Below are 18,392 nucleotides of genomic sequence, written 5' to 3'. Positions count from 1 at the left end.
ACATTACAGAATTGGTAAGAAACAAAAATATCTGCTGTCATGTGTGTTTCAACATGAAGCTACAATACAGAGGAAAAACAATCAATTAAAGGAACATTACAGAATTGGTAAGAAACAAAAATCTCTGCTGTCGTGTGGGTTTCAACATGAAGCTACAATACAGAGGAAAAACAATCAATTAAAGGAACATTACAGAATTGGTAAGAAACAAAAATCTCTGCTGTCGTGTGGGTTTCAACATGAAGCTACAATACAGAGGAAAAACAATCAATTAAAGGAACATTACAGAATTGGTAAGAAACAAAAATCTCTGCTGTCGTGTGGGTTTCAACATGAAGCTACAATACAGAGGAAAAACAATCAATTAAAGGAACATTACAGAATTGGTAAGAAACAAAAATCTCTGCTGTCATGTGTGTTTCAACATGAAGCTACAATACAGAGGAAAAACAATCAATTAAAGGAACATTACAGAATTGGTAAGAAACAAAAATCTCTGCTGTCATGTGTGTTTCAACATGAAGCCACAATACAGAGGAAAAACAATCAATTAAAGGAACATTATGATGACTAGAGCAAGCTAGTCGAAACGTTGAGACCAATTTCAGAACTGACTCCGCGGCAGTACAGTTAACTACGATCCTGTAAGCTAAAGTAGTAGTCCAGTCTAATTTCTATACCATCCGCCCTGGTAATAGTTAAAAAGCAGGACAGTTCTTTTCAGAACTGAGAAGTCTCCCGAACCTCCGATTATCTACTCCACGGCAGTAGAATAAAACAAAACAGTTCCCTAAGAACAACTCTACCTGGAAAGTAGATACACACATGGTGTTACCGCAAACCAAATATACATTACAGAATTGGTAAGAAACAAAAATCGTGAAGATCACAGATTTAAATAAAACTTAAACGGTCTAACGATGATGATAGTAGAAAACATCCATTGAAATATTTCTGTCTGAAATGTCATATTTGATGAGAAATAAATAATCTAATTTCGCGTTTGGAGTTTATCGCTCAGTGAGCGTTTTATTAATTTTTGTTTTAGCATCGATGCAATGCAAAATTTGTAATTGGTTTTTCTCTATTCTCTCGTGACCCAGATGGCCGATCGACTTCTACAGGTTTGTCAGTTTATGTATATGATGGATCACATAAATCGCTTACACTGCCAGCAACGGTTTTGTTAGTAAAAACCAATTCTGTAAGGTTCCTTTCAGTGTACCTCATATGTCATACTCCCTGGCAAATCTAAAATATGGTTTATTTTTGATGGTATTTTTTGTATAATTTTTGTACTTCCATAGTTTTGTCTGTCCATTGTTATACATTTTATCTGTCTGTCCAATAGGGACAAAACTCAAAAGCACTGAGATTCTTTCTCTCTCTAGATACTGCAGGATGTATTTTTCTGTACAACGTAATATCAAAAACAAGTGCATTAGTTCTCAAAAGATGTAATGTAAAAAGTAGTTAATGGCCTGACGTTTCGACCCTAGCAGAGTCTTTCTCGAAGGCTAAATGACAACACAATAAACATGAACAGGTAACTAAGTGTAACAAAAGCAGTGAAATGGAAATACATGAATGGAGAAAAAGATTGAGAAAGCACGCAGAAAAAAGCAAGGGGTAAACAATGAATTGGGAGACAAGTTGTAATGTATGTACCTTGTACATGTATATTCTGTTAGAGTGAAATAAATGTCAAGACTGTAAGTACAAACCTTGGTCGACCAGTCTTTGACGACAGCCTCTACACTAGCATCCACAGTCAGCATAGGAACAGTACGCCGTCCTACGCTGGCCTCTAGTTTGATGATAACACTTTTAATTGTCGCTACTAACTCTTCACCTCGAGACTGCTCCACGGCACCCACAACCGCCTCTTCAAGAAGAGTGTTCACGTCTATACCCTCTGTGAGACATTATGAAGAAGACAAGTTTAGCCAAGTACAACTTATCAAATTATAAACCAAAAGGGAAACTGACTGGGTACATTTGAAATGATTTGGGGCTGAATATAGAAAAAGTGATAAGAACAAGATTTGAACCAATGACCTCCAGATTAACGTGCCAGCGCTCTACTAACTGAGCTGTTTAGCCCTATTTTGGCGGTCTCCCTATTTTGTCAAAATCTTTGTTCGGGGTGCCAGTCAGAAACAACCATTAGCTGCCATGTAGCCAGGGCTCACACCTAACTTTGTGATACAACCTGGGAAGCGGCAGCCAGGGGATCATCTCAAGGGGGTGCCACTTTTTTTTCAGATAGCAAATAATAAACCACAAGGGAAACTGACTGGGTTGTGTGGCTTCTGTCTGGCGACCTGTTATAGCAATAGAATTTTGTATATTAATGGGCAGCCAATGTAATTCGTGTAGTATTGGAGTGATGGAGGCTGGCCAGCTTGCCTGCACAACAAGACGAACAGCTGAGTTCTGTATCTTCCGCATTTTTTGGTTTTCATTTTTACTTCTTATGCAAGTTGCCAGACACACAAGGCCTGAAGGCCACTTAAAGGTGTGGGCTACAATCAACGATTTTTCCAGGGGCCGTTGCCATCTATATCTGGGGCTGAAAAACGGTTATCCCCTTAACAGAAAAATAAAGTAAAATGTTTTGGAACACTAATTGCTGGGTTGCTTGACATAATGCGTCCAAAGGATCCAATATCTCACCTTCCTCCTTGAAGAACCAGAAGTTATGTTCAGACACCTTCTTAGCATCCCAGAGATCCACAGGAACGATAGCTTTGCTTCGCTTCTCCTCATCGGTCTCAGGCTGCACAAATAAATAAAATGTAAAAAAAAGTTTCTTGACAAACATGATACATTTTAAATAGGAGTCAAAATAGGCTGCTGGGGACCCCAAAGACCGATCCACACAAAGTTAGGAGTCAATATTCCATGTCAATTTTTGAGTTATAAAAATGAAAAGTACCTTTGTTGGAGTTAGCGTCTGGCTGACAGAGCTTAGTACTTTGATGACTTCTGGACTGATGTTGAGTGCAATCTCCTCAATCATTAGGCTGATATGCTGACCTTTACCATTGGGTGCGTTCAGGTTGAAGTCCACGTTACATGGCACCAGTACCTGGAGATAAAAGTTAATCAATGTCACATTCATGATTGACTAAAACACCATTGGACACCATCTGACCTTTACTAATGACACACCCAGATGCCTAACGAACAGTCGAGGCATCTTGAAACATGGTTTCCAGGAAAAATCATATGAAGACCGTATCAGAACACAGGGACATAAGAACACACAAACAATTGTTTGCTTTTTTTATGAGCGATCTGGACAGGGACGTGTGGAAGGAGTTCACTTCTCGGATCACCATGGGACGGCTGACGCCCTAATGGACTAAAGAGAGAGATGAGCGATCGCCTTACATCACAAGCCCACAGACTACCAATTCAAGGTGAGGGCTACACATTAACTGATTTGGGCTATCGTGCCACCTGCTCCACAAACAGGGTTACCTCCTTGACAGTTTGTAAGGATATAGGCTTGGGTATCATCCACTAGAAGCCTGGCTGGTAGAGCACAATGGACTACCTTCTCAACTTTTGTATGAAGCAATTATGGTTAAGTGCCTTGCTCAAGGGCCCAAGTGTCATGACCTATATCTCGGTAGGTTTTGGACACATCTTTGATGACCGTTTTTAAAACTTTTGTCTGGACTTAGACAATTTTAAATGTTTGTAGGAACAAGTGTCCGAAGATTTAAAATAAAAAAATGTAAATGTGGGACAAGTTTAAATGCCATTAAGCATGTGAAAGTGTTGCGGCAGAGCGAGTAAGAGCACCGAATTCAAACTCTGGTGTTTCTGATCAGCAGAGTGTGGGTTCGAATCCCAAGGCGTGACACTTGTGTCCTTAAGCAAGACACTTAACCATTGCTTGGTCCTTCGGATGGGACGTAAAGCCGTTGGTCCCATGTGTTGTGTTACGCATGTAAAAGAACCCAGTGCACTTTTCGAAAAGAGAAGGGGTTCCTGGCTCTGGCTGCTGTATGCGAGGTAGCACCTTGTAAACCCTTATAAGGTGCTAAATAATTGGGTCTCAAAATTCATAACTGCAATTACCTATCTTTCTGAAAGTTTGTATATACTCAGCGCCTTGATACCTTGTTTGGTAGATACGTGCGCTATATAAGACTTTGATATTATTATTATTATTATTATTATTATATGTGTCTACAGTGCAATACTTACTTTACTCATGTGGTTGTGATCGGTAGACAGTTTAGTAAGCTTACCTTGGTCATCTTGCCGATACGATGCTGTTCTAGATAAGGGCATGCATTGATACGGAGTTGCTGCAAACCACCTTTGATGTACATTGCATTGCCGGACATGGTAAGGTTCACCTCTCCCATAGTCTGAAATTCAATAGTCATTCAAACTTTCCTGTTAAGTAGCGAGCTGTTTACTTCCTGAACTAGCCTGTGGTTTCAATGCAAAAAGTGTTCACGTTTCAACACTAGCTGAGCCTTTATAAAAGCCTACGGTCAAATTTGGCAATATTTCTGTCAAAACTCATGAAGAGCATTTAATTTGTCCGTGCTTTATAACCTTTTTAAGAGTAAAAGAAAAAGTACAGGATAGGTCATTATGTTTATCTTGAAACCTCACTGTTAATAAAATTCAAGCTAGAACTAGTACAAATCCTCCAAGGCAATATTTCCGTCTCATTTATTGTCAAAGTCAAAGAAAGAGCATTTGAAGACGTCTCGAATCATTGTTGCTTATTATCATGCCTGTTTCAGGAAGGTTGAAGGCTGAAATCAGAAAAAAATGCTGAGAAATCACAAATGAAAAACAAAAACAATACATACTTTGAGGACCAAGGCGTTGGTATCCTTCTTAGAAGAATCCGAGACCAGGACGATCTCCGGGCTGTCCAGGATTGCTTTCACCGTAATGACACCTTGTTGGGTACTTTCCTGGGCGTCAGGGGTACCCGCAGGTGTGTTATTAGGCGTCTGCATTGCTTTCTTGACAGGCTTCTTGTCTTTATCCTCTGGTTTGGGCACAGCACTCTCTTCGAGTCCCTTGGTGAAGATTTCGGCTACAGTCATCAGGAACTCGGCGCAAACACAAGCGTGGAAGTTTCTGACTGACGCCTCAACTATTTACCAGAATGACAACATTTTTTTTAATAACAACAAAAATTTATTATTTTATATAGCGCAAATTCCATTATAATTTTGTTCAACTGCGCTTAACAATAAAATATCAATAAAAATATAAGCAACTACACAATAAAAATATACCCATGCATGCTATTACACACATTAAAACATGTTCTATTGGCATGTGAAAGCTTGGGGTTATTTAATAAATGTTAGGTTTAAAAACCATCTTTAAACAGTATTTCTCTTTGCTCTGCTGGACAGCTCCTTTAGCACCTTGGCCTAATTTCATACAGCTACTAAGCACAAAAATTTGCTAAGCATGAAATTTTGCCTTTATAAAAACAGGTTTTCCCAAACAAATTTCCATGTGGTTTTAGGATAAGCCAACAACAGCTGAATTACCAGTAACAAGCAATATCCATCAAATGGAAATATAGTTGGTAATCCTGTTTTTATCAAGGAAGAAATTTCATGCTAAGCAAATTTGATTGCTTAGCAGCTATATGAAATTGGGCCCTTTTGGGTAGATACATGTGCTATGTTAGACTCCCAATGTTTATTTAGGAGTTGTGGATTCGCATTAAACTTACTATTCTTGTCCTGGTTGGCCATCTGCTCAAACTTCACGGTGATTGTTTCAAGATCCTGATCATCACCATGGGAACCAAGCATCCTAAAATCAAAGAGGAACACATAAATCATTCTAGGGTTGGCATTCATTTATTCTTCTAGGTTTAAAATTTCTTTTCAAATATATTAATTTCTCTTTAAAGCCATTGTACACTTTCGGTAAACAGTATTGTCCAAGGCCCACACTTTGTGTCGGAGTCAGGAGAAAATAACGGAAATTTCCAACAGAGGGGAAAATGAAGAAGGCCTCAAACAAAAACAATACACAACAAAATAAAAGCCTTTCTGTTGAAAGAAAAGTTTGATTGACCCACCTTGTAATGGCATCGCCTCTCCCTGGACGTATGTCATCAAGGAGAATCTTGGCTAGTTTTGCATTAGCCGTTATAGCCATGTTGGATTGTATGCTTGCTTTAACTCCAAGCTGACAGACTGCAAAGCAGCCTAGGGCTTCATGGGGTATCCTCTCCTGACGACCCTCCAAAGGACGCTGTGAATGATGCGAGAAACAAAAACAAAAACTCAGCTTTTTCCAGAAGACGATCCGAGCATTATGATCGAGATAACGAGTTGAAACCAACGGTTCTTTTCAAAACCACCCCAACTTATTTAGAAATAGTTATTACATGGTGTTACCGCAAACCTTTCCATAACTCAGTGTGGGAATTGTTATGTCACCCAAATGCACCCTACCCTAAAAATTACTTTTGAGGCATTTGATACTTCAATCAACTAACTGGACCACACGATATTCAACGGTTAAAGGTTTTGAGAAACTGGTATTCTGGACACATGGAAGTGTCTATTAAGTCTTTACCCAACCCACGGAAACCCCTGGAAACCTAGCAACACCTACCCCTTTGCACAACTACAACATTGCTGTATTTTTCTAAACCTCTTCAAGATAAAAACTAATATCAAGGCAACAACCCATTTGGATGACAAACAAGTTTATTAGCAAAACATACTGTTCAACAAATTGAAACAATCGGTAAAACGTGGATGGGGTCAAAGTTCTTGATGAAAATACCGCATCGGTTTTTGGCAGTTTCTGAACTTATCGTGTTAGCTTCAACATTCAGATGATTTTTATTGTATCTTTCTCGGAAATTGTGCCTATAAATCAGCATGACTTTGAAAAAAAAACAATCTCTATGGCCCAACCTTTAAAACTTCCCTTCTATCTTTCAAGATAAACAGTACCAATTATTTATTCTTTTGTCTCCCCCTCATTAAGTAGCTTTGTTTATTGGTTATTCCTTAAAAGTATTGTTTGTACTCTGTTTTCATGAAGTATGGAAATAAATATCAGTTTGTATTGAACATACCAGGTCTAGCTTGCCAGTGTACAAGGAAGTGTAGATTCCCTCCAACTCAAAGTCTACACAGATTTGCTCCCATGGATCTTCAGTTGTCTCTGGCGCTGGGACATCGGCTTTTATCTCCTCCTTGGCTGCTACAGAAGAAAATGAATAACGATGCAGTCAAAAATACAGCAAGTAACATTTTCATGTCTGATTGGATAAAGGGATTGCAATTTGGAGTTGTACCTAATTATTTATACTGCACATTTGCATTTTTAACTGAACATTTTTTTTCAAGTTTTCTACAGTTGGTCTTGCTTTTTTTGATGTTGTGTTTGCTTTTTAGTATTATTCCGATGTGTGAACAAGGGTCCCCGTTTAGTGGGCTTGCATTTTAAACAAAGTATTTGATGCAGTAAATGGAATGGTACTACTGCAGAAGTTGCACAAGTATTGGTCATTAATTGGATTATTATTATTATATACTTCTGGTAGTGAAACCAAAGATGGCTCACAAGTGAACTTACTCACAAGCCTGAGGAAACCTGTAAACCTGGGTGCTTGGTGAACCAGTAGCACCAGGGTTAACCCCTACTCTTGCAAAATAAGTGTCATGGGTTCTTTTAACAACCCATGGGACCTACAGCTTAATGGATCCGAGGGACAGAGCAATTATGGTAAAATATCTTGCACAAGGACACAAGTGCCACGAGCGAAACTCAAAACCCACACTCCGGTGATAGAAGAAAAACCAGCAGAGCTCGAGCTCTTTGCTTTTAGCTGCTCGGTCAGAGCATGATTAAGCCAGATTCATACTTCCTGTGACTGCTTCTTGTGAACGAATTTGACGCCACATTTCTGTTTTTGGCTGCAAATGTTTCCCAGGAGTTCCGCATATCTCAACTCTTCTTCATTGCAGTTTTGTGACGTAAAAATTACAGCAACTCTTCAAAATTCTTCATTGCGATTTTGCGAGGTCAAAAATTTGCGCCGCATTCGCAGGAAGTATGACCGGGCTTAAGTCTATATGTAGATGGATATTACACTTAGCCCCTCACCAGACTTGACATCAGATGCAGCAGCTGCCCCTCCCTCAGCAGGTGGCACCTCTCCACCCGATGCAGAAGGACTTTCTGCCTCAACCACTTCCAGTTGACCCTCTGCTAAGTTCTTATTGAGAATACCCATAACCAGGGCAAAGTCATCTGGACCAATAGAAAACTGGGGAAGAGGTTAAGAGTGACATGGATTAGTGCTGGCACCCCGAATAAAGATATTGACTAAACAAGATATTGACTTAGGGCTGGATACATAGCTCAGTTGGTAGAGCGCCTGTCGCTAGTCCGGAGGATGTTGGTTCAAGTCCCGCTGAGTTCAATTTTTCTGTAGTAATGGTACACAACTCTGGAGTGTGAGCTTACAGGAGTGCCCTACAGGGGTCTCTGACACAATGGAACAATGGACCCCACAATTGATTTTCAGCAATGTTGATCGTATTGTTATAAAATATTGTTATCGTCCCAGTGTGACCGGGCCTTCATACTGTTCGAAGTGCGATGATCATTCTTCGAAAATACACTTTGTAACAGTCAATATTATTATTATTTCAATTGTAGAAACTGTCCACTTACCCTGATGGGTTGCAGTTTGCCCGACAGTGCAATAGCAGGTGTCTTGTGGTACCAGCTGGCAGCTAGATTACGGACTAGGTCAATATTCAAGCCCATTGGTTCTAACATCAACACTTCAGACTTGATACGACCACCTTGCAAGACGGCTCTGAAAAACAATCATCCAGAATCCAGTTACAATCAAGAATTTCATAGTGCTGCTAAGCACAACCAAATTTGCTTACCAGAATAAGATGTTAAACTTGTATCAAGGTTAAAAAATATTAATTTCAGAGTTGCCCTTTACCCGAGTTCTGTGAAAACAAATCACAGGCATATTACTCGAGTGGGATTCGAACCCACGACCTTTTCAATTCTAGAGCAGTGTCTTACCAACTAAGACACCATGATTGCCTAGTAGCCTCTAGCCTCATGATAGCTATACTCTTTATCCCTAATCTAAAGTAAACATCTAATAAATCATTGCAGTACCGGCTGCTAAAATATAGGATTTGGACTGCCTCTAAGCTATTACAGTTTGAGAGAGGTTGGGTGTCAGACACTGTGCATACCTTGATAGCTGGATAGATTGTAGAGCTACCTGCATTGCCTCCAATACAGCCGGTAACTCCATACTCTCAGTTCCAGCTGCCATACTGAAGGAATTCTGCACCAGTAGCTGACCAAGATCAGCCACCAGAGCCATGTCTGAGGTTGAACTCTTAGGGATGATGATCAGTGGGGCCTTGATGACGACATCGAGAGCGATGCGGATGCAGCGTTCCTGCATGTTCTCTGCAGTCTTCTTAGCGGCTAAGGCGGCGTTTGCGCTGGCTTCGGCTGCTGCTGCTTTGGCTCGTGAGAACTGGTCCACAAAGGACTGGAGAAACCAAAATAATAATAGATGGCAAATTTACATTGGAGATAAAGAATATTATTTGGTTTTACCCATACAACAGAGTGTATGAAGCACTGAGTACCATGAAGAAAAACAAAACTCCACACACTGCTAAAAATGCTAACATTTTATGCAACCTTTTCTTGTGTCACTCTAGGGAGAGACAAACATTTTCTTTTATTGAAGTACATTTTTTCTGTTTTGTGTTATATTTTAAATCCAGGTCGATCCTGGAAAGTGTATTGAACATTTGCTTCTTTTACAGATCGGCTCACAAATCGGATTGGAATTGTTAAAAACAGTTACATGTCACAAGTTTGGTTTAATCGTTTAGGTAAATAAATATAGGTGCACAACCCTCGTTTGTTTACAGAAATGAGAATGATTATGTAAACTCTAAAAACCACACAGATCCGTAGAAAACACCCTTCTTATAAGTAGGATTTGAAACTTTGTATGGTGGAAATCTGATATAGTGAGATCTGCAGTAACACCATGTAATGATAATCTCTAAATGAGTTTGGGTGGTTCTGAAAAGAACCATTGATTTCAACTTGATGTTTCGATCAGTATACTCTTGAGAAAGCTGCTTCTTATAACTTACCAGGAGTCTCATAACGAACTTGTTCAGGAAGATGGCCCTCATACGTCCCATGCTCAGACCAACTCGAATGTCTACAGCACTCATATCAGAGTATCCATCCGCTGCAGTGGAGCCGTTGAACAACTCAGCTTTAACCTTAAACACCTCATCGTCGACGAAGGAGACAATCTGAAATCAGTCAGAGATGTTATGCGTTATTCATAAATATCAAAGTTTAGGGAGTCCTATTGGCTGAACGGTGGTCACGTGATAATTTTTACCAGGGCCCAATTTCATAAAGCTGCTTAAGCAGAAAATATTGCTTAACAATTGTCTGCTAAGCAGAAATGAGCAGGATACCAGTCACAAATTGTAGTTGTGACACGGCAGTTTGGCTAATAACCTTATTTGGTTAGCGTAATTTTGTTATGCTTAACTAATTTTTTACTTTTTGAAACTGTGCCCTTCCGTTAAACGGCTGATAACAAAATAAAAGACTGGCTGACTATAGTGCATTTGGCTTGGTCCTTTATTACGATAGGTTAACTAGACTTTCCGAGAAAATTGGCGCTTGACCAGTAAGCAGAGAATGGTGATGATAAGCGCAAAATTGGGTGGTAAGCGGAGCCATGAAACTGGGCCCTGATTACACATCATGGATATGCTTAGTTGTTTGATCTCTCTTGTGACTTGTAGAGTCTTACCTTGGGGTATAAAGCCCCTGGTGTTGGGTCTGTCACCGTGATATCCTGAAGGAGGGCTGATACTGTTGTAACATGCTTCTGAAGTAAAACTCCAGCTTTCAGCCCTGCGTGTCAATCAAATCAAATCACGGAACTCATAACAATCACAGCAGAATGAGAATACTGTTAAAACTGTTTAAAGTTGTAAACCCAATTTATGCCAAAACTTAAAGGAACACGTTGCCTTGGATCGGTTGAGTTGGTCTTTGAAAAGCGTTTGTAACCGTTTGTTATAAAATGTATATGGGTAGAAAGATGGTGTAAAAGTAGAATACAATGATCCACACAAACATGCCTCGAAATTGCCCGGTTTTTCTTTTACCTCGTCGACTAACACGGTTTCACCTCGTCGACTAACACGGTCGGCCAAATTTTTGACTCCCATAAATGGCCGACCGTGTTAGTTCGCAAAGTAAAAGGAAAACCTCACAATTTCGAGGCAAATTTGTGTGGATCATTGTATTCTACTTTTAAAACATCTTTCCAACCATATGCATTTTATAACAAACGGTGTTACAAACGTTTTTTATGAACCAACTCGACCGATCTAAGGCAACGTGTTCATTTAAAAACGAAAATGTCAAAATTTGGGGATGAAGAAAGGGTTAGATAGATTGCTCATTTGGTAGAAATCCGGAACTTGAATCTAGTTGTCACAGGTTCAATTTCAGCTATAGTCAATTTCTCCTTATTCAACCCAAAATTTACCCAAAAAGTAGTTTCTTTTGTGGTTTGTTACTTGATATTTTAATCTTATGATTATTTTGTCCTGATTTACTGCCATTCAACATCAGGCACTTCTGATTTTTACAAAATGATATTGTACATGCAAACCTTTCAGCACTGAGGCAGCATTTTTACCTTTGATGTTAACTTCAGTCAGGCTGGTGTCTTTAGTACACACGACCAGGGAGATGACGTCTAGATCGGCTGTCAATTTTACGTCAATGGTGTCACTTGGCTTCAATCTCTTTACTCTCTTGCCTATGAGGACACAAATGACAAAAAGGACACAACATCAAAGTCCTGAGTGACTTCTATTTGACCCATGGGAAAATTGTACAAGGTCTGCCCACATTTACATGGTTTAAAGGGAAGGTACACGTTTGGTAATTGTCAAAGACCAGTCTTCTCACTTGGTGTATCCCAACATAAGCATAAAATAACAAGCCTGTGAAAACTTGAGCTAAATTGGTCATCGCGAGAAAATGATGAGAGAAAAAATAAACCTTTTTGGACGAATTTGTGTGCTTTCAGATAGGAATAAAATACTTCTTTAAGTGAGAAATTACCTTTCTCAAAAACTACGTTACTTCAGAGGGAGTCGTTTCTCACAATGTTTAACACTATCAACAGCTCTCCAATGCTCGTTACCAAGTCAGTTTTTAAGTTAATACTTGTTTTGAGTAATTACCAAACGTGTACCTTCCCTTTAAGTCATTATAGATTTTTCAGGCTATGTAATAACAATTTTACAGAGGGCCAAAATATTGAAAATCAGACTAGTATTAAGAGGAAGAATCTCATGCCTCATTTCAAGCTTATGGCATCATCAAAATCATAAATATTTTCAATCCCTGTAAAAAAAGGTTGAGATTTAGTGGAGCCAGCATCCTTCAAGATATGGTGCAAGATTGTAAGATTGAATATAACCAAAACTAAATGTTTGTATTGGGGAGTTCTTTTCCAAACATTAACATTACAAAACATGACAACATTGAATTTCTGTGGATTTTGTTCACATGACTCGGAATATAACAGTACTTTACACACATCGATGTAAGAGTAAAAACAAATAATTGTCTTTATCCCCGGTGCAAATTTAACCTCTATTATTAAAGATGACCATGAATTTCTTTTAGCACCCATCTATTAAATCCCTTGACCTTTCACCTTTTGGTTTCTTCTCGTCTTCACTGAGGTACCCCTCATCTTCAGGCTCCGCCCCACTGGCTGCCCCCTTCCCGGTGTCTAGACTAGCTACAAGGGTGTCTGCAAAGTCTGTTAAATTGAGAATGGCATCGGAGTGGGCTACAATCTCTAGGGTGGTGAACTTGACGGTGATGTCTTGCTCTGTTGACTGGTAGGTGGTGGCAAACTCTGGGCTCTTCTTCTCTGCCTAGAAGGGGTCAGTGATGGGGGGAGGAATAGATTCATAAGATTTAAGTGAAGTTGGAATTTTTTTTATGGAAATAATTTTGGGTTGAGCAAAGAAAATTTGACTGGAGATGGCCTAGAAGCTGCGCCCTCCGGATTTACGTGCCTGCACTCCACAAACTGACTGACATTTTTAGTTCCACTTCACTGCTTCTATTACACTTGTGTACCTGTGTTGTCATTCTGCTAAGGTTGCCTTGGGTCAGACGAATTGGTTTATAAAAAGCGTTTATAACCGTTTGTGATATAATGCATATGGTTGGAAAGATGTTTTAAAAGTAGAATACAATGATCCACACAAGTTGACTCCCGTAAATGGCTGACCATGGTAGTCAACGAGGTAAAAGAAAAACCGTGCAGTTTCGAGGCATGTTTGTGTGGATCATTGTATTCTACTTTTACATCTTTCTACCCATATGCATTTTATTAAAAACGGTTAATACGTTTTTCAAAGACCAACTCGACCGATCCAAGGCACAGTGCTCCTTTTTTTTGCAACTGACTGAAATGTCACACATTCATGTGTAGTTATTTACACATGAAGTATGTTATTCCAGAATACATGGTTATTTGGAGATCAGGTGGCTTATGGCATCTTGTTCTGCCCTTCAATGTGGACCTCAATTCCAGTTACGTATATTGAACCAAGTTTTCATTTAAGGTTTGTATCTAGGATTAAAATTGGGGTCAAATCGGCAAAATTTGAAGTAAAAAAAATTATTTTACCTTTTTTTCTAATAATTCTTATAATACAAAAACATATTTTTTTAAGCAATGACTTCATAAAAATAATATAGGGAAATGTTCAAAACGACCAATCAGGATCCCAGGCTTGATAGAGCCTTACCTTTTGGTAGTTGATTGACAAAAGTCTGTCTGTCCCTTTTTCATAAGCTGGTGTCTGAACCAAGAACAGGTCACCACCATCCAAAGCTGTAAACATATCCATCAAGTAATAAAATTAACAGCTTATATAAATCATCTCAACACTAAATCAAAAATTTATCATTTGTATTATTCGTCAACAAACTAGTAAAAAATACAAATTGATGCCTGCTTACAATATTGGTAAAGATAAACAAATGTAGTCTGAAAATATACATTTGGTTTGTGGTAACACCGCGTGTGTAGAGTTTTTTTCTTAGAGAACTGTCTTTCTTTATTCTACTACCGTGGAGTAGATTTATCGGATGTTCGGGAGACTTCTCAGTTATGAAAAGAACTGTCCTGCTTTTTAACTACTCCCCGGGCGGAAAGTATAGAAAATTGGTTGGGACTACTAACTTAGGAGCGTAATTAACTGCACTATCGCGGAGTCAGTTCTTGGATTGTTTCTTTCCAGAACTGAGAAGTCTCCCGAACATCCGATAAATCTACTCCGCGTTAGTAGAATAAAGAATGACAGTTCTCTAAGAACAAACTCTACCTGGCAAGTAGATACACACATGGTGTTACCACACACCACATATATCTTGATACCTCACTATGTAATGCCTCAAACCCCATAGGTTATGAAGTTCATACTAGAAATAGTTTTTCTGTTGAGTAATTCCCTATGAAATGAAGAGAAAACTGTAAACCTGTTAAAAAAAGAAAACCAGTTGAATAATGCTCAACTCCTGCGAAATATTCGCAGCGAAAATGGAGCTGTGACGTAACAAATCGTGTAGCATTCACATTCGCAGGAAGTATGAACCGGGCTGTACATGGTGTCACTGCAAGCCTTACTTACTAAATTTGGTTATCAGTATTTACCTTTGACCTTTCAGTCCTTACCTTTGAACTGCCTATGTTGAACAGACACGCTACCCAGGGATACAGTAGCACTCATATCCCATGGTCTCATACGTACTTGAGTACCCAGAGCGTGGATAGCAACAGATATAAGTGGTTTCTCTTCACCAGAACATCGCTGGGACAAGTTTAGACCCACCTGATATTCAAAGAGAAACAAAAACACAGTGTAACAGTTTATGCGATACAACAACCTATGCAAGATCATGATGCAGGAGACTGTCGAGGGAGGACACCAATAAGCCTTTTTGAGGTATGGCGGGCGTGATAGGGGTGTCCTGCTTGGTTTCGGTGTATACATACACAAATTTACCCAAACCTTATAGTGTTGTAGCATTGTGTCGGCCATATCTCAAAAAGGCTCACATGTATGAAAGAGTTGGTTCGACATTGTGTAAGAATGGACTTACATGAACATGCGAGAAGTCCTGGTGCGGGCCGTAGACATTTTTTTAGCACTCAGGTCTCCCCAATGACAATAGCAGTAAAGCGAAGCGTACCATTCTTTTAAATAGGGATATGACTCTTTTACTTATTTATATTAATTCTTTCAAACAATCAGGTTGTTATTTGTTTAATTATGATTAGGAAAACTAAAATAATGAAAATGTTTTTATATTCGTTTAGATTTGAGCTGACATACCTTCTTGAGTTCAAACTGGAGCTCCAGGCTGGTTCGTTGTGTGTCTGCAAGACTCTCCTCCCCAGCCTTGACAACCTCCTTCCCGACGGGAGCTGTGATGGGCTTGTCTGCCGGCAAGAGTGGATCTCTCTATATGAGCAACAATAACATAAAAAAAACATGATGTAAAAACCCCCTCATGGCAAATGTTGGCAGAAACTTTGAAGTCCCTCATTTTTTAAACCATGCCATAACTTCCTGTTGAACAATAACTTAAACAAGCTCAAAAGTGTGTTCAATAGGTTAGAGTGAGTTAATTGGTTAAGGTTAATCTCGTGTCAGCTCAGTTCAGTAATGTCTCTCTAAACACAATTCATTTTTCCAAGAGATAGACATCTTATAAAAATGAAATCAAATTACAAGTCTCTTACTCCTAACATTAAAACTGTGTAATGGGCCACTGTGTTTGATACCCTTGAAGTGTAATTTCAAGCGCCCAAATTAATTTAAACATGGATGTAGCTTGACAAACAAACGGCTGTAATACCCTCACCATGAATAAATTAAAATGATGGCTGGATTGTAAAGATGAACACAAACCATTATTACATTTCAAAAGCAGTGTACAAAACATTAAAAAAGCTATCAAAAAGTAAATATCCCAGTTTCACAAAGAGCTAACAAAAGAGCTCCCAACATTTGCATCTTGCAATCAGAGAGTTTTTTTTACAACAGTCAGGAAGATGTTTAGAATTACATGTACATTCAACAAAATAGGGTCAAAGTTTCCATAGCCAGGAAGATTTCCAAATAACATGGGAAGATTAGTATATTTTTATGGAACTTTCTGCAGAACAGCGTCAGTGGCAGCTATAAAATGAACAGTTTGAACTTAAGTTCAGTGGGATTAGGAAACAAACACAACCATCAAACAATGTTAAACTTCAATAAGATGTACATGGAAATATTTCCATATTTTAACAAAGAAAGAAAATGTAATTTTTATGGTTTGTAAATAAGGAAACACTGTTAAACGTGAAATATCAACAAAACATTTATTAAAATATCAGTTGGTTTCATTTCTCTTCAATAAATTCAATAGATCTGGGCCCAATTTCATAGCGCTGCTAAGCACACAAATTTGCTTAGCATGAAACTTCTTCCTTGATAAAAACAGGATTACCAACCATATTTCCATTTTTTGCATACTGATTGTTACTTGTATTCAACTGTTGTTTGTTTATCCTCAAAACCACGTGGAAATTTGGTTGGTAATTCTGTTTTTATCGAGGCCAAAATTTCATGCCAAGCAAATTTGTGTGCTTAGCAGCGCTATGAAATTGGCCCCTGATAATGCCTTGGCCAAAGCAATACACCATTTGCGAGTTAGATTTAAATAACGTCTTGTACAATGACTTGCTTTGTCTAAAGTTACCACTTAAATTTAAAGTCCTCAGACTATTGACCCATTTCACCTGACGTCATCATCAGAAAAATCTTGAGTGCCCCATACTGGTGGGCAACTTCACTGTGCGTTTTCGTATATAACACATTTTAGGCGATGCGGCGTTAATACACGTAAACCTAACTGCCCACCAACATGGTGAGCGTGGCATCAGTCGCCGTGTGTGACGCGCGTGCAAGGGGTCAATAGAGACAGTTGCTATGGCACAGAGCAAACTCATGTACCATCTTGAATACTCATTCGGAATGTCCTTATACCAATTCCGATAACAAAGATGAAAAATGGAGAACAAACTCACAAATTTGTCAGTGACGTTTCACCACTACACTAGTGGCTTCATGGCATGTCATTACAGCTGGTTTTCTCCGTTAATAATTAGAATTATTTTTCATCCATATACATTATAGGAATTGGTACAATGAACATCTTTACTGAAACTGTGATACATTTGTGCCATACACATTCATTCAGAATTAAGTTTGGGTGTTCGCCACCTCTTAAGTAACTATGCACTGAACAGCTTGGCCTGAATCATGCGACATGTCTTATTGTCTGAGGAATTTAAGCTGTTCCAAGTTTGTTTGAAAATAACTTTTGATATCACACATGCTTTATTTTCTTTAAAAATCCTGAGCCCAATTTTATAAAGTCACTCAGCGGCTAACCAAAATTAAACGCTAAGCAGCAATCAGCATTGAACCAGCCAAACACATGAGTTATCCAATAGGATTCTGGCTTTCAACCCGAATCTGCTTAGCAATAATTTGTCGTACCCAGTAGCCTCACGACCTTAAGAGCTTTGTAAAATTTGAGACTTTTGTCAGCCCAAGGTATAAGCAGACTTGCCAGGTAAAATAATTTTTCTCTAAATAATAGAAAAATGCAGTATGTCTGCTGCCACTTATAGTGATAAAAAGGCTCAGGACAATCCAGGCAAGAGTCAACATAAATCTCAAATGCTGTAGGTTTGACTAATTGTGTCATGATACAAAGATGTTAAATGTTATTGCTTTATTTCTTTCCGAAACTGAATTTCTTTTGGTTATGCCTTTTATGGTTACTGTGCCAGTTATATGAATTATACACTCTGGTTTGAGCTTATTATGGGAAGTTATTACACTGTAGTCTGTTTTTCTAACATTCACCATTTTATGGAGACTGAGGAAAAAACAAAAAGGGAAAAATAAAAAGTCGCCATAGATTAATAATGTAACTAAAAGAAAAGAAAACTTTAAGCAATGTTTTGTTTTTAAAGCTTTGCTTCTTTTAAGATCTTTCGGGAAATGTTTTTAATCAAAGTGGATTAAAATAGGCACCCCTCACTTTTTTTGTGTGTGAATATGTTATCATTTAGGCTACACGTGAAGAAGCAAGTGGGTGAACTATTTTTGTATTATTTGTGCCTGAAATTGTTTTTCATTCATAGCTTCAGCAGTCGTTGT

The 18,392-nt window shown here is 38.6% G+C and overlaps 1 protein-coding gene across 6 annotated transcripts in view; it reads right to left on the bottom strand.

Moving 5' to 3' along the window:
* LOC117287865 (vacuolar protein sorting-associated protein 13C-like) overlaps positions 1–18,392 on the bottom strand; it is a 92,239-nt gene that overhangs the window by 39,990 nt on the left and 33,857 nt on the right. For 5 of the 6 annotated variants that reach the window (XM_033768430.1, XM_033768428.1, XM_033768427.1 and 2 more), the window contains 18 exons: positions 15,507–15,635; positions 14,846–15,002; positions 13,917–14,002; positions 12,806–13,031; positions 11,774–11,896; positions 10,874–10,977; positions 10,191–10,358; positions 9,261–9,568; positions 8,710–8,857; positions 8,137–8,299; positions 7,103–7,230; positions 6,089–6,264; positions 5,735–5,817; positions 4,845–5,137; positions 4,266–4,388; positions 2,939–3,091; positions 2,677–2,779; positions 1,725–1,915 (listed from right to left, as the gene is read on the bottom strand). In XM_033768430.1, the coding sequence (XP_033624321.1) occupies positions 1,725–1,915; positions 2,677–2,779; positions 2,939–3,091; positions 4,266–4,388; positions 4,845–5,137; positions 5,735–5,817; positions 6,089–6,264; positions 7,103–7,230; positions 8,137–8,299; positions 8,710–8,857; positions 9,261–9,568; positions 10,191–10,358; positions 10,874–10,977; positions 11,774–11,896; positions 12,806–13,031; positions 13,917–14,002; positions 14,846–15,002; positions 15,507–15,635 (2,862 nt within the window). The remainder of the gene's footprint in view (positions 1–1,724; positions 1,916–2,676; positions 2,780–2,938; positions 3,092–4,265; positions 4,389–4,844; positions 5,138–5,734; positions 5,818–6,088; positions 6,265–7,102; positions 7,231–8,136; positions 8,300–8,709; positions 8,858–9,260; positions 9,569–10,190; positions 10,359–10,873; positions 10,978–11,773; positions 11,897–12,805; positions 13,032–13,916; positions 14,003–14,845; positions 15,003–15,506; positions 15,636–18,392) is intronic. The other variant, XM_033768426.1, reaches the window with a different exon arrangement.

The sequence above is a fragment of the Asterias rubens genome, chromosome 3, assembly GCF_902459465.1.
Source record: "Asterias rubens chromosome 3, eAstRub1.3, whole genome shotgun sequence".
Lineage (NCBI taxonomy): Eukaryota > Metazoa > Echinodermata > Asteroidea > Forcipulatida > Asteriidae > Asterias > Asterias rubens.
This window is presented reverse-complemented; position numbering and strand designations above follow the sequence as displayed.